Source organism: Phalacrocorax carbo, chromosome 20, assembly GCF_963921805.1.
Source record: "Phalacrocorax carbo chromosome 20, bPhaCar2.1, whole genome shotgun sequence".
Taxonomy (NCBI): Eukaryota; Metazoa; Chordata; class Aves; order Suliformes; family Phalacrocoracidae; genus Phalacrocorax; species Phalacrocorax carbo.
This window is the reverse complement of record NC_087532.1, coordinates 3,299,014-3,314,867: the sequence shown is the minus strand read 5'-3', so window position 1 is coordinate 3,314,867 and position 15,854 is coordinate 3,299,014. Positions and strand designations below refer to the sequence as shown.

The window sequence follows — 15,854 nt, the reverse complement described above, 5'->3', positions numbered from 1 at the left end:
GATACGAGCAATATCTCCTGTTTCCGAGGAGCTTGTTAATCCTAGAGAAAGGTCTTCCAGATTGCAAGTAGTAAATCGTAAGCACAACAGCCACGACAACGCAGTGGCCAGCACAGAACTACTCGTGTTTACCCTCCCGACTTAAGATCCACGCTGCGCTGGCTGCACTGCCGCGGCGGCCTGGCTCAGGCACTTCCACACAAAGTACACTTACTGTAATTTAGACACATCCTTTGGGATGAAATTGTTGCCCCTGAGGAATAATGATAAATAAATGAAAAAACCTCAAGAGTGTAAAAGTTTAAATAGGTTGCCTAACATGGTCTTAGTCTTACGGTAATCAGGACCTGGGAGGTCCTGCAAGAGGACCTGACTTCAGCAAGAGAGCTTGAAGCAATTACGTTGTTGAGACAAGGCACAGACTGTCCAGATCTATGTCTGGTTAAGAGTGGAGCACTCACCCTTTATCAAAGCTTTCATTTTTGAGTTACAGATCTCTGTGTTCAAGAGCACTCAAACATAACTGGGTGGCTGCAGACCAAATTAACAAAACCACCAGAAAAGAGCATTAGAAAAACATCTGTTGCGCTAGAAATGAAAATCTGCAGTAGAAGATGGCACATGCAGCAAGATTATTAAGACTGCACTGTCTTGCTGGTTTTTCCCAAACGCCAGAAGGATGAGAAAGGCAGTATAACCCCTAGCCCAATGGAATACTGGACTCAGCTGGAGCTCCGTAGTGAGTTAGCAGCCCTGCCTCTTTCCAGGCACCTCACAAAACGCCTTCAGTTTGATGAGGGTTTGACGGTGACTGCAGAAAGGAAGAATTCTGTGGGGAGGTACACTTGTTGACAGAACTTTGGCTACACGTGTGGGCACACAGAATTGCTGCTCCCTGCTTTGCCATGCCAGCTAGGAGATCCTAATTTCTTCCAACGACGAGTGACGCTACATCATTAAGTATCCTATCAGCTTTGGGATAAATTGTGTCCTTTTCTTTGACAAGCTATGGCAGGAATAAAATGCTCCAATATTACAGCACTTTGAATGGAGAAGATAACGCGCTATTGGGCTGCCACATCACAGACTTCTCACTGTGTTTCTGCGAGCAAAGTAGTGTTAACCCCAGCTCCCTGGCCAGAAGCCAGCCCTGATAATTATATTTCACCCATCACGCTTCCCCTGCAGCTTAGACTGGCAGTCGCATTTTAACCCATTTCTTTACTTACACTGTGTTGGTACTGCGCGCTGTTCCAGAGCACGCCTGTGGGCTGTAAAACAGCTGTTGGGTTCCACCCCAAAAGGGCTGCATTTCAATGTGAGCTGTGGATGTCTTCCGTGTGGTGCATGTGAAGGAAGTTAATAAAGAAGTGTGGAACTAATTGTAACTGTTATTTTAGTTCATTCTATCATACTGAATGCTGTTTGTTTTTACAGCTGAGGTCCCACCATCACACTCACTCCTAAATCTTTCCCAGGAGGTGGAGAAAGCATATCAACCCTGGCATGTTAGAAAAGAATCTTATGTTCTTCTGATATCCCCAGTGATTCCCACACAGCCACTTCCAATTCGTGACAGTACAAACAACAGCACACTGTACAAGTCAGCGACTCTACGCTGCAGCAACAAAACATGCGGCCTGTTCACTCTGACAAAAAGTGCACATTTCCTTCTGCGCCAGCGGTGGTTACCCAGCATTGCCAGGCAGATGCTAAGAAACAGTTACCTTGGAACTCATTGGCAGAATTCATTCAGTTCACTGTCCGAGTCAACGCTGCTCATTTCAGCAACCAGATTTCCAGTCTGAAGCCCTAGGACAGCCACCAAAGCGAACTTCGCACCAGTCCATTCTGCATGTTGGAAGCGAATTCAAGAGCAATTGGCAGGAAGATGGCCAGGCTCTCAAATGCAAGCAAAAGTTAAGCTCCCCAGTCAGAGCCAAACAGTGACACCAGGCCAATGAACATTTACAGTGTCAGGAGAGCCTTGTTTTCTTCCCATTATTGCTACTGACCTTCAGTGAGTCCTCGCATCAACTGCTTCACCTCTCTGTAGCTTGATTTCCCTTTTTCTCCTCTACACCACATTTCTTAGACTTTTCACTTAATTATGGCAAGGACTGCCCTTTATAGCGCTCTGCACTCAACAGACTTCTTAAACTCACACCGGCGTTAAGCCAGCTCCAGGAATCAGTCTGTTCAACATTCATGGCTGAAGACACCAGACAACAAGAACCAGACTTGGAAGGGGAAAGAGTGAACACTGGTATACTCTGCTCTCATATTCTCATCTGGCTAAATATTTATTAGCCTACCAGCATGCAAACTACAATATTTAAATTCTCACTGTTGCTCAGCGCAGCGGCAGCTCTTGGTATCTCTTTCAGCTCAGAGAGAGGTGAGGGACTGATAACAATAACTGAAGAAATACCCCAAAAGAGCCATTTGTATTTTTGACAGCAACTTCAGAAGAGCCACACTATCTACAAGTTGAAAGTAATTATTTCCCATAAAGTCACAGACATCTCAAATCCCAAGTCAAAGCTTCAGAGACACGGCCCATTATCCACACGAAGGCTGCTCCTGAAGGACCAACTGCAGAAAAGGACTGACTGATGAGGCCCCTTATTCCACCAGGAATTCTGTCAAAGGCAACAGTACTCAACACTGCTGGAAGGCCTGCAAAAGCCTATCAGGAACATGATGTTTATTTTAGTAATGAGAAATTGTGTATGCCGGGTAGAGATTAGGCTTCCCTCTTTTTTCCTTCTAAAAACTACAGTACATTTGTTTGGGGTTTGGTCTAATCATGGACCATATATAGCAGAGAATACAGGATCACACTTATATAGCCTGGAAATCAGAAGCTGCAACAGGCTAAAAGGAACAATTTTAAGAACACTGGCTGCCAGGTAAAGGGTGCACTTCTTCACTGGGTTTCAAAACAAAATTGTCAGTTCTATCCGTGATTTTATCATCTGCCACCTTCTAACATTTTAGAGAAGATATTGTATCTTCATGAAATATAATATCTCGGATTACCTCCAGATTCTGTTAAGCATCTCAGGCGTTTGTTTAAGGCACGGCATAGCAGGCTAGCTGTGAAACACGCTCACCGACTGCCGCTTCGCAGCAAGTTCTCTGTAAGTACAGGACTGCCTGCCTCTTGGAGCACATGTGGAATAAGAACAGGAAGAAAAAAAAAAAAAAAGGATCTGCAATCCTATAATCCTATTTCCATGCCTCACCCTTCCAGATTTTTTCAGCAGGTTGGTGACTTTTTCTGAGAGCTTGCGCATTCCTCACCCCAGCTAAAAACCGGTACCTGTGTACATCACAGCGGTGCAGAGACCTGGGTTGAGTGTACCCATGCTTCTGCAAATGATAACGAGTACTTCTGCCACATGTCTAAGGAAGAAGATTTCCTGACAGGCCTCTCCTCCACCTGGTGCTGGTCACAGTTAGAACAGCATCTTTTAATTCAAACTTGGATTAAATCTGATTTGAGAACCCTTGTGCATATCAGACCAGAACCACCCAGCATTACTTTAGCAAAGAAAAGGCTGTAAGATCATAGAGCTTTGAAGATTCCTCATTCAGCACATTCTTTCTTTTTTTTTTTTTTTCAAGTTCCCCATCCTTCATGGTAACCTGGTTGCTTCTTCCTCATTTCTTGCTCACAGAGACCCTAGCACTCCTGCCCCAGCTGCCCCTTAGACAAATTTCATTTTCCTATACTAGGACTCAGATCCTTCCCTAATCACTCATTCAGGTACCTTAAAGCTTAGGAATGTTTTCAGTCATCCCAGCTCCCTTCTTTATAAGCTCTAAACATTATGGGAGAAGATACAATATTGTATTAACACCCTCTTCACCTTGGGTCAGATTTCATGCACAGCTTGTTTTCTCCTGTGTGATAACTCGGTCTATCAGCAGATGAATGAGGGTATATATAATCTGTGAAGAGAAACAGGGGCTGAAATAGGTTCATTTTATACATAAGAAATCAACAGGAATCTACTTCTGTGGATTTTCATTCACTGCCTCACTTCTGTGCTGAAAGGCAACAGCACGCTTTGCTGAAGATCATTTAACAACCCTGAAGCTCCCAGGCCGCCTTGTACGAGAGAAGACTAAATGGTTCTACCCAACAATTTCAATTGCGATTGCAAATACAGCTTACATACAAACAGGACAAGTGTTATCTGCGGGCACCCAGATAACAGAGAAGGAAAAAAAGAGTCACACAAGGCTATGACATCACTGCCAGCCAATGGGAAATGGGGCACATTCCCAGCAGCCACTCAGGGAATCGCTCCCAGATGTTGCAAAGCCTTCCTAAAAAACACAGATAACAGCCAACCCACTTTGTGCAAACTGCTGGCAGAGGCCACTCGGCTGACTCAGAGCTGGCAGTAACCACGAGCCAATTCTTTCCACGTTCCCAGCTTCCACCGGGAGGCTGTCCCTTGACCGTGCAAAGAGAACAGAAAAACATTTTATGCTTTTGCAAAAAGCCTGAAGGTAACATATTCTCCTCCATGCAAGCTATTTTTCCAAATTGCCCAGTAAGGACCTGAACCTGAAACAAATACAAATGCATGAATAATTTCTCTCAGGTAAGCACTCCCAGAGAACTCCAGACAAATTATCCCAAGAAAAACTGCACCCTATGTTTTATACGTGTGCGTGTGTGTGTTAGCGTAACAGGCATATGTATCAGCTATTTTTTGCAGAAGATGCGCTTGTGAATATGCATTTACAGTAATAACTACTAGATGAAGAACTCTGCCACACAGTTAATCCTAGTCTCTATATTGTTGAAACACCTCAAGGTCAACCACTGAAAGGGAATCTTGTAAGGAGTAGCTCTCTGTCCCAAAATATTTAGCCCTTAAAAAAAACCAACAATCCCCAAACCCCCACCCCAAAATCAAAAAGACAAGATCTAAGATGCTGAGGAGAAAAACAAGCAGGACACAGAAGGGATGGGGAGGAAGTTTAAATAGTTAATTAGGAGCAGTGATTCTAATCCAATACTAATCTCGTGTAGAGTTCCCAGGGCAGCACAAGTAAGCAACGACTGAAGACTTGTAGATCCTCCCTTGAACGTTCTCCCCTATGGAAATCAGGCCTGCATGTGACACCAAGATCAAAGTTCCTACCTATGACAAATAGAAGGATTCAAATGTTATTAAAAAAGATGAAAATCTCAAATTTCTAAATGTCAGTCATCTTGTAAACTTCAAAGTAGCCACTGCATCAGTCAAGAGAGGAGGTGCGGGGGAAGAGACAGCTCAGCTCTACTGCGGGCACTTAATGTTCCAATTTTAAATATGTCATCTCGATGTGAAATACACACCTATACCTTGCGGTGATTTACAGTGAAGACAATTACCACAGATGGTTTTGTGAAAGAATCCCAAGCTGTCCGCAACCAGCTGATGCACATTTTGTAACACGGGAGACAAAGAGAGCTCAGGCCCATCGTGTTAAAATCCAGAAAAGGAAACGGCCCTGCCCAAAACACAGTTTTTCCAAAAGGTAAAGACCAACTTTACTAGCCTTGGAATATATGTATGCAATTACCTGTTAAGTTCCAGTGAATAGGATATTAAAGGGTTCAAAACTGTGAACAATTAACTTACAGTAAGATTTACATAAAACTCCTCCAGTAATTAGCAGCAAATAGAGGCAGATAAGCCCTGCAATTTTATGGGTGTTAGTGTGGAAACAGTAATTTGCAATTCGTAATGCAGGTCAGACACAGATGTTTCAGCTGATTGTTCAGCACAGTGAACAGCCCTTGTCAACATCATCTGCAAAAGGTGCTCTGTGTGATCTCTGAGAAGAGAGCTATAAACTGAACCCAACTAGTAGGTTATGCATATGAATCTGGAAACACACTGACGGGTGGGAAGGGTCTTTTGAAGCAATATATCCATCGATACTACCTGCAACAAGCTATGCCGTCTCAGCCTCGGCTGAAATAGATGGGTTTATAATGCATTGTCATTCACTGCCGAGCAGCAGAGCCTGTGAAGAGCCTATGTTGGTACAGCATTCACAAAAGGCCCTGCAGTACTAATTCTCTGGAACAACTAATTTAAGCCATGCATCTAGATTTTGCTTTTAGATCTTTGCAAGGGTACCATTCTCACCATTAGAGACTTGGCTGCTGACTCAGACCGAACTGATTCTTGTGCTTATGTTAAGTTCCTGGGTTGGCATTAAGAAGAAAAACTATTTCACTATTTATTATCAAACTAATGTTATTTCACCTAAGGAAGAAAGGCAAATTGAACCCATCCTAAAGAAAAGACATAAGAAAAGAAGTAGGGATTGTGTTTTGACTTGGGAAAACCAAATTTGTCTTTATATTATCTATTAAAGGTAGATTATAAACTGCCTTAGTCTCATCATTAAAGAGGACGATCCAAGTATCAGAAAAGCTACAGCTTTTCTTAAAGCAAATAGTTGCGCCATACAAAGAAATTGCAAGACTGAGGTCTCTAGATCAGCAACCACGTCCCCCACCATGCACACGTACAGTGCACGGCACCAGGAGAAAGAAAGGAGTGGAGACACTGATCTTGGCTGCAGCCTCCAAGCAAAACTGCAATGTAAAAGATAGGAACTGGTGGGAAGGTTTGAAACAAGGTACAAATCCTTGGAACAAGGATTCTGCATTCTTCTCATCTGGAAAGCAGCCGGCAACCTATACTGGAACAGAAATCACAATAAATTGAATTCTCTCTTAAAATGCATTTCAGAAATTGTAACATTTCTCTGAAATTAAAATAGTAACAGTCACAGAATCAAAACAAACATTTAACTCGTGAGTACGGGTGCGTGTACACATATATTCTTTTCCTGACCTTACTGTTCTTTATATTCTCCTGTTTTTCATCTGGAAAACAGAAAAGGCATACATTTTCATATTTCATATTATTTAAGAAGCTGGGAAAAGAATTCAGCTCTCAATTTGACATCAAATGCTCTTGGGTTTTTGGATGGGGGAGGGAAGGAGGAAGAGGTTAAAGAGTTGGGATGTAAAGGGGAACGAAATAATCCACATCCTTATTCATGTGGAATAGTTTGGGGTTGGGGGTTTGGTTTTGCTTAAACTCCAAGAATGCTGGCCCTTGTTGGAACAACCTGAGTCATACTTTGCTGCACAGAAGAGCCCGAATAGTGCAGACAAATTCAGAATGAATCATCGGTGTACTGAATCACCAATGCAGAAGATACATGCTTTAACTAGACCGCATAGATAAAAACAAACACCACCATGCTCCTGAACGCACTGGGAAGAAGGGAACCAGTTCAGGGATGCAGAAAGCAATCTAAGTATCAGCCTGTTGTTTGAATTAATATTTATCAGTCCAGCAGCATGGGAGAAAGGGGAAGAAACAGGGAGGGAATGACACTGTGGAGCAAACACAGTACAAGTGTTACATACTGAGAAGGAGGAAAGGGGTTCTCACCACTAATGTGCTCTCCTGATAAGAGCTACTATTCATTTCTACCCCTTTGCTTTCAAAACAGATGCTGCTCTCACACTACGGCAACATAAATGACATCTTTATAGCCTTTTTTTATCTGAAGCTTTCGGGATGCTCTCCTCAGCTTGTTAATTACACATGATTTCCCTTTTTGTACATTCTATTCCCATACTGTGAGAACACCACGCTATAGCCCCCAGTAATCCTTGGACTGAAGACAAAGCAGCACCACCAACATTCATAGCTCAAGCGTATCCTGAAAGTAGCATATTCAGCAGCACTGAGCCCTTCAGCCATCTCCAGCCCCCCAAAGGAAAAAAGACCTCCTACCACACCAGTGGCCATTAACACATACGTTCAGCCGTGACCTGGAGAAGCTAATACCATCATATGTTCAGTTCCCACGCAAGAATGGACATAAGCCAACAACCTCATTAAGACAGAACCTTGCCCTGTCTCCCAGTGCACTCAAGGTGGACCATCAGGTCTCAAAGACCACAGTTGCCTGTTTGGTTAAACATTAATTTTATCCTCTAATGCCAGTGATTTTATTCTAGAGAATGAATACTTCTTTTGAGAACCAATTTACTCCTCCATGCAGCACAACACGTGGGGATCTTCCCTTCTTTGAGAAGGCAAGTAGGCAGATCTGTTGTGGTCACTTGTTTCCCTTGAGCACCGGCCCAGCAGCGCAGGCTTGTATCAGCCTAACTTTGTTTTGAAACACTCATAGATCTTCAAACCAAGGCACCTAGTTGCCTAACACCCGCTGCTGGGTGGAAATACATGGCTACGTTCTAGGAATGGCTCTGAAAGTCACACTGGTGACTAGTCAGCTATTGCTGCTGAGTCAAAAGGTTGGAGCACAAAGGCCAAAAACAAGGTGTGGAGGTCCTACAAAAGCAAGTAGCTTTTCCTTCTGAATGCATTTCCCAGTGACAGAACAGCTAACTTTTCAGGAAGTACAGACTGAAGGGAGAACATCTCCCCATGTTTAAGACCTCAATTTAATACAAAATCTAATAAGTGCTTAATATTCTGTACACATTTGGGTGTGTAGGAGGACTAAGGGTAAGTTCATGCACTAGAAAGCTATGTGCCTTGCTTGCCTAATACTAAAAACCTGTTGGGACTACACAGTTGCCACAGTCTGAGGGCCTTAAAATTGAAAGCAATCAACAGAGCAGAAAGACACAATGATATTGTACGATACAGCTGTGCTCAATCCATCTGCCAGCCCTCGCCCTCACATGAGCAACATTTTCAGCTGCTTAGAACCCAGCAAGGCTGTATTTGATGAACCACAAGGCATTATTACTCAAGAACAATCTCCCAATCAAACTGATGTTTAAAAGGTACATTGCACTTCCCTTACGCAACAGCAGAATGTGCACATACACTCTACTGTGGGCAACAGCATTCAACCAATACTGTGTTTGATTTTATAGTGAAAGCACATGGAATCCTGTCTACAAGAAGCCAGGCTTAGAAACTTTAAGCTACCCAGCACAATTATATGCAAGGCCCAGACAGATTTCCTTATCCTGTATAACTTCAGTGACTGGGATACTGAAATATTTTAGGGGTACTGGTTATAAATGTGTGAGCAAAATCTTCAACTCCTAAAATCAGCACAGGACTGGAGAAATAGATGGAGACATGGCAGTTCATTCCAGCTGAGAATCCCAAGTAGCCCAGTTGTCCCAACTGTGCAGCTGGAAAAAACCTCTTGTACACCTACTTTACTACTACTACTTTCTTGCTTACCTTCAGCCTACCAGAAATAGGAAGACTGCAAACACATAGCCAAACATACATCAGTGCTGAAAGGCTGTCCAACGTCTCTAGTTACTTCAGCAGAGTTCTCATACCATGACACTACAATTTCTAATCCAACTTGCATCAGTTGTTGAAGCCAAGCCCTTAACAAAAAATCATTTCATACTTGAGTCAGACTTGAGTTTTGAGGAAAACAGATCATTCTTCTTCTCCTCTCTTGTGTTCATGATACCCAAGACTGTAAGGTCAGCTTGAAAGAGGGTATTAAAATCACAGACTATGTCCCAGATGCCTTTTTTGGTGCTAAAATCTAAAACACTAGTGCCCGCTTTTCTGCCTGAAGGTGCACAACCACTTTAATCAACCTTGACAGTAGTAAAGCTCCTATTCCCAGGTGGAGAAATAAGTTCATGTAATGGCCAAAACACCAAATGTATCCGTGTGTTTATCTGTGCCCCAAATGTAATCTGGAGGTGGGAATTACTGTATTTCACACAGCAACCCTGGGGAGCAACACTTTCATTGCATCTCCATTAAGTAGATCATAACATGGCTAAAGAACCAGGCATGTGGAAAGCGACCAACTATTACAGTAACAGCACAGATTGTACGCTGCCATTCAGCACTCAGCTCCGCGTGGCGTGCAGGTCAACTGTACATTAAATGGGAAGCAGCCCAAAGGGCTGTGTAACACTTAGGAGATAGTAATTAATAACTACAGTTAGGTGACAAACAAATAACACAGCATACTGGAGAAATTAACACATTAAAAACAGACAACAGAAAGAATAATGAAGATGTGATCTGCTGAGCAGCACAGTAGCTGGGATGAACAGCTGGATCAGCGGCTTCCTCTATCACAGTTGGGCAATTACTTACAGCCCAAATTCCTCTTCCCTGCTTATCCTTCCAAGACTATTAATTTTTGTGTCTTTTTACTAAATGCATGCACAATGTTTAGCTTAGGGACTTAAACCTTCCAGGCATTACCACAATACTGATACACTGAAATTAAAATAACAGAACCAAAATCCTCTGGAATATCACATTGAGCTGTTTTTTAATAAATTGTTTTGTGTATTTAGTGACAGTATTAAAACTCAGTGCCTTGGCAGAACTCTATTAACTGTGTAACACAGCCAAACGTGTGCTCCCACTCTCCTACCGACAGCAAGCTGGCTGGTACATTTAACTTCATGTTGTGGAAAAAATTTTAAAATTTTTTTTTAAACAAGGGTTAGAGCTTGGTTGGTTTCAACAAAAGGTAAGCAAGTAAACGTTTTTAGAAGTCCAGCCTTATTTTGTGAGGTTTTCCAGCATTATTTCAGAGCCCTCCATCAGATTCAGTAATACTTAGAGGAGGTGAGGAAGCAAGACAACAGTGGGAAAGATGCCGCAACATGTTACTAACATTAAAGGTTTCCTGTTTAAACCACCTTTTTAGCCCTGCACACCTTTGTAGACTTCACTCTAATTTTTAAAATAGATTACTTAATAACAGGATGTTACAGATGTAATGAAAAACTACTCCGTTGCTTCCATGTAATTTGAGATTCAAGACGCTTCTAAAAATCAGGATCCATGCACCAACTACCCTGCTACTGTGCCCACTGCATCAAACAACATATGCATAGAGACACATGAGCCAACATACCCAGGACACCACTCTTCCATTGAAGCAAGGTAGCTTTGCATTGTCATCTGAGATCTCCTCCTTTACCACCCTGGAAAAAAAAAGTAGGAAGAAAATCAAGAGTTTGAAATTACATTAGATCAGAAGGCACAGTGCTTTTCTTAAATGGTCCAGGAAAAATACAAAGTTTTACTAAAATGCTGGTGTCTTCTATGTTTAAAGAATATGTGACTATAGAACAAAGGAAGCAAGTAAACATAAAGGGTAGAACAGTACCTTTCCAGACAATCATCGCAAATTGGTAGGCCCAAAAGTAATTACAAGCATTTTTCCCACTTTGGAGTCTTCCATCTCACCACAATTTTTAAAGATCTAATTGTGATTTAAAAAATCCTACCGTGCTGTGCAGCCTCTGCGTCAGAGATCACAGATCACAAGTTAAGGCCACTCTACTGGCAAAGAAAGGACTATTACTTCAATTTCCTAGGCTGAAATTGGAGCCAAAACACAGCACCTTCCCCCCCAGGCACATCAAGCCTCATATTGAACCCTCATCTCCTGTACATCAGACAAGAACCTCAACCTTCTTCATCAGTTCAAACACGCTTCCCACTCTTGCTAGCCACCCCCACCCGCCCCCCGCTCCCTATACCTCTCTCCTTTCCCTCCAAGATGGTTTCAAAATGGTTAGCAAGCCTGAGGCCTGGCGCCCGGCCGGGGAAGAGCTGACACAGTCAAACACAGAGGTGCAGCCGTGGTTTTGAGCTCCCTCCCCTAGTCCGTTCCTGTTTAAGCAGGTGCGATGCCCATATAGCATTCAGCTAGGAGCCATTCTGAAGGCTTCTTGATAAAAAAGCTTAATCCAGAACTCAAACCCTTATAACTAAGGAGAATAAAATCAGCAGTTTGTTTTACTAGCATAAGGGTTTTCGTAAGGTTTTCAATTCTGAAGACACCTACTGTGACTCAGTATCTCAGAATCAGCATTTGTTTCGATAGGGTAAGACTGGTCATAGTCAAATATAAATTACAAGTACTGAGAAAACAGAAATGCTCCCCTTTCATTAGACTTAATTCCAAGCTTCTAATTCAGCAGCAGCTGAAGTTACTTCAGATGTTTCTGTCATTCTAAGTAGCACAGTAACCAAGATGGCCCCCATTTAACAACTTCATTAAATTTGCCAGTCATAAGCACTTATATATATTTATAGCTACAAAAAAGATATTCGTAATTCTTCAAAAAATTCAGTGCTCACTCATCCTCTCAGAAAGTAAAGTAATCACATTTTAAGTCAACAAGATCTCTATCAGTCTGCTGGAGGCAAAGAGGGCCTCCATTTGTCCTGTAATCCTGGACTAAGTAGCCTGCGCAGCTGAAGGCACCCTAGAAGGCCTCTCTAAATCCCATCCAGGACCTGGAATCAACGGCACTGTTGACTACACCAGGGTCGCTTCCTTTGGAATCATCCAGATAAAAAGAGCAGGTTCAAAACACACCAGTGGTTCAGTGCTACTGAGAGTAATTAGTTACTGCCTGGAAGCACTCTTTGCAACAATCCCCCAGTGAGCCAGCTTCTCACTCTACAAACCAATTACAAATGTCATCTTTCAGCAGGGCACTTTAAACCATATTTTTAGGACTGCTGCTTTAAGCTGGAGAGTTCCAATTTAAAGCAGCAAAGATTGAGATTAAGAAAACCGTGCGTTTGCATCAGCTTCCTTAACAAACCTCCCTCATTTACAAGGCCATGATCTCTCAGAAAGTGTTTTTTGTCTTTAAAGAACAAACAGACATTGCTGGTGGCTTCTGAAGAGACCATCAAATGAGAAATTTTGAAAGAATCACCATTTCAGAAAACAGCCTGAGAGGTGCTTCAGTTTTCAACCTGTGCTTTATTACTTACTTTAAAATCAGAATCATTGAACTCTGCTAATTCTGAAATCCTGACTACAGGATTCAGGAAAACAGCTGGGCTTCATCGTTACAGTTCAGTAGTTTCAGTGTAAGATGACACGGTTCTGAATCGGTGCTACGATGGATTCTCTCTTGGTGATGATCCACAAGACAGGACAGAAATGGTCCGTGTTACCTATTACAACACTTTGGTCAGGTTATCTCTAGTAAGGGGACACAGATAAAATGCAGGGCAGTTAGCTCCCCCTTTGGTTTCTCTGACTAAGGGTAAGAACAACATCACTCTTCAAAACAGGAGCCCACAGAGTCACCATTACACAGGACTCCCTTCTCATACCCTCACTCCCACAACAGGATACGAACCACTTCTGCCTAGAAAGCAGACCCAAAGGACAAGCTTCCTTTCAAGCCTTTTCTTCTTGAATCTGCAAACTGGAGCAAGCTCTAAACCCAGCGTCTGGCAGAAGCAAGGCAGCCCCAGGCAGGGCAGCGTAGAGTATCCCACACAATACCACACACCCTGTACAGCAATTATGGAAACCTGGAACCCTGCACAAACATCCCTTCAGATGCTACTGCTGCCGTCATTGTAGCAAGATTCTTGTGGATTCTTCTAATCCTACAAGCAAGGGCTCAAGCAGGGCTGAAATGCAAGCATGCAAATGCAGGACTTGTCAAATTCCTGTTTCAGGCAGCCTCGTGTACAGAAATACTCCCACACCACACAGCAAGCTCGCAGGACACTGCAGTCCGTTTTAGTCTCTTACTTCACCAGAGAAGTAGTCCAGGGCAGAGTTCACCTGAACTCACCTAACCCATTTTTCAGAGTTACAGGAGCAGCATCAACGTTCAGAAGCCCATGGCTTCCTCTAAATGCAGAGCTCCCCTCTTCCATTTCTGCCTAGATCCAAACTAAGGCTGTACGACAGCGGAGACCAACAGAGTACTCCTGCTAAGTCCGGGGAGTCACTTGTCCAAGAAAGGGTTTGTTTCAAGATTCTGAGGAGCTAGAGGTATTCACAAAGGTCGCTGCCTAGGTCAGGGAGAATTAACCTGGGCTTAGGTTTTGGGGTTTTTTTAATATACAGCACGAAGGAACCGAGCTAACTAATGGAAAGTCACTGAACTGCAAAAACACCAAGTTTGCTCCTAAATATAAGGCTTTACTACTACATGTTGATGTGAATACTCAAGTCATTATTTTTGTTACCTAAGGGCTCCAACCAAAACTGGGAACCTTTTGAACAAGGCACTGTACAAACACAGAGGAAACCTCTTCAGAATGGGCACTGCCTAAATCTGGGTAGAGAGGAGATACAGTGGTATCTTTATACCACGTCAAACGGCAGATTTGTAGCAGAAATAGATTTCTGGCCTCAAGTCCCTACACAGTGGAACAGGGACAATTTGGATTTGACAATCTCTAAGCTTTAAAAAAGCCAACCCAAAACCTGGTCAAACTCAATAAGAATTTGTGGTTCCACACCACATTTTTCTTTATTTATGTTTTTGTCTTTCTTGTTGCTGTGTTAAAAAAACCACAATAGCCACAAAGCAACTGACTGTGCATGAAACAGTGTCATATTATGAGGGGGAAAAAACTGGTTAGGAAGGAGAAGAGCAGAGAGGAGAGCAAATGGACAAACAGTTTCTTTCCATCTAACTTTTGGAAAATTATGAATAAATACCACCACCACTAATACCTCCATTTTTTAAAGAAGGAAAGAACATTCTCTTCTTTCTCCATATTTATTTGCATTGTTAATGGCTAGCAGTACAGTATTAGGCAGACTTCACTCCTGTCCTATTACTGGAAAGAAAAACATTTTGAAATATTTAAGTCCTTATGCATCTGTCCTCCCTTCACCCTTTGGCAACAAGGAACAGTTCATATGATTTCATTATTTTTTTAGTCATTTATACATAGACTCTAAAGAGACAATTAAGAGTAAACTCCATTGAAATTAACAGATACTCAGTGCTTTAAAAAAACCTTTGACAACTCAATGAAGCTCTCAGACCTGTAATTCTGGAGCTGCAAAATCTGTGTGCAGGCAGAGGATTTCAATATTTGCATGGCTCTCCAGCCCCAATGGACTGAGTTCAGACGTTACTTCTGTGTTTCACAGAGTCCTGGAGAGAACACTCCCCCAGCAAAGATCCAATTGCAGGATCAGCAAATAAACATGCTGCAATAATTTTATCTTGGCAGCTGCATGTTTTAAATGACGGTATCTCCACCTCCCGCCCTCCCCCATGGAAATGCCACTTACTGCATCCCAGAAATCATACACAGAAGTTCTGCACCACGTTCTAAGATTTAGGCGAAAGTCAAACACTAAAAAAACCTACTGATTGTGAGGTTCTCTCCACAGAAAAGGCTTGGGGGTCTTTCTAAATTGGCACGTACAGTGGCAGTCAGGATATCCCTGCAATACTGCACAGACTGGTTCGGTTGTCCTCGTGATGGAAACGAGCACACTGAAGTCACCACTTACAAAACAACGCACTCTATCACAGCATTAGCCTTCTGCTGCAGCTAAAGGGAACAACTTCCAGATCTGTTGCAACTTGAACTACTAAATATAGCCTTGAGCTATGAGGCAAGAGAATGACAGACTGTAATTCCCAGCTTGCTTTGGGTAGCAATCAACAGTGCCAAGAACATCAAAGACAGCAGCAGCCACTAATTTCAAATATCACTGTTTTACAAATCACTATTTGTAGTAAAGAGGCAGTTCCTTTCAATTCTCAGGAAGGGGAAGCAATGGAGAGAAAGCAAGAAAGAAATATGAATGGTTGCAGCCATATGCTTCAGTCTGAGGACAACTTTGTATTCAAGAAGGCGTCTCTACAAGAACTTAGAAGCAAGGGCAGACGGAGACCCATGCTGTTGTCCACTTTTGGCATGCCCAGGGTCCATTAGGAACTAATATACACTGCAGCTTAAGACCAGGGGGGATAAGGCTGTAAGTAATGGGTTCACAACCGAGAACCAACCCATGCTAGCATGGCTAGGAAG

The 15,854-nt window shown here is 42.6% G+C and overlaps 1 protein-coding gene across 2 annotated transcripts in view; it reads right to left on the bottom strand.

Annotated features, from left to right (window-relative positions):
* DVL1 (dishevelled segment polarity protein 1) overlaps positions 1 to 15,854 on the bottom strand; it is a 104,416-nt gene that overhangs the window by 54,430 nt on the left and 34,132 nt on the right. For both annotated transcript variants that reach the window (XM_064470298.1, XM_064470299.1), the window contains exon 2: positions 10,939 to 11,008. In XM_064470298.1, coding sequence (XP_064326368.1) covers positions 10,939 to 11,008 — 70 coding nt within the window. The remainder of the gene's footprint in view (positions 1 to 10,938; positions 11,009 to 15,854) is intronic.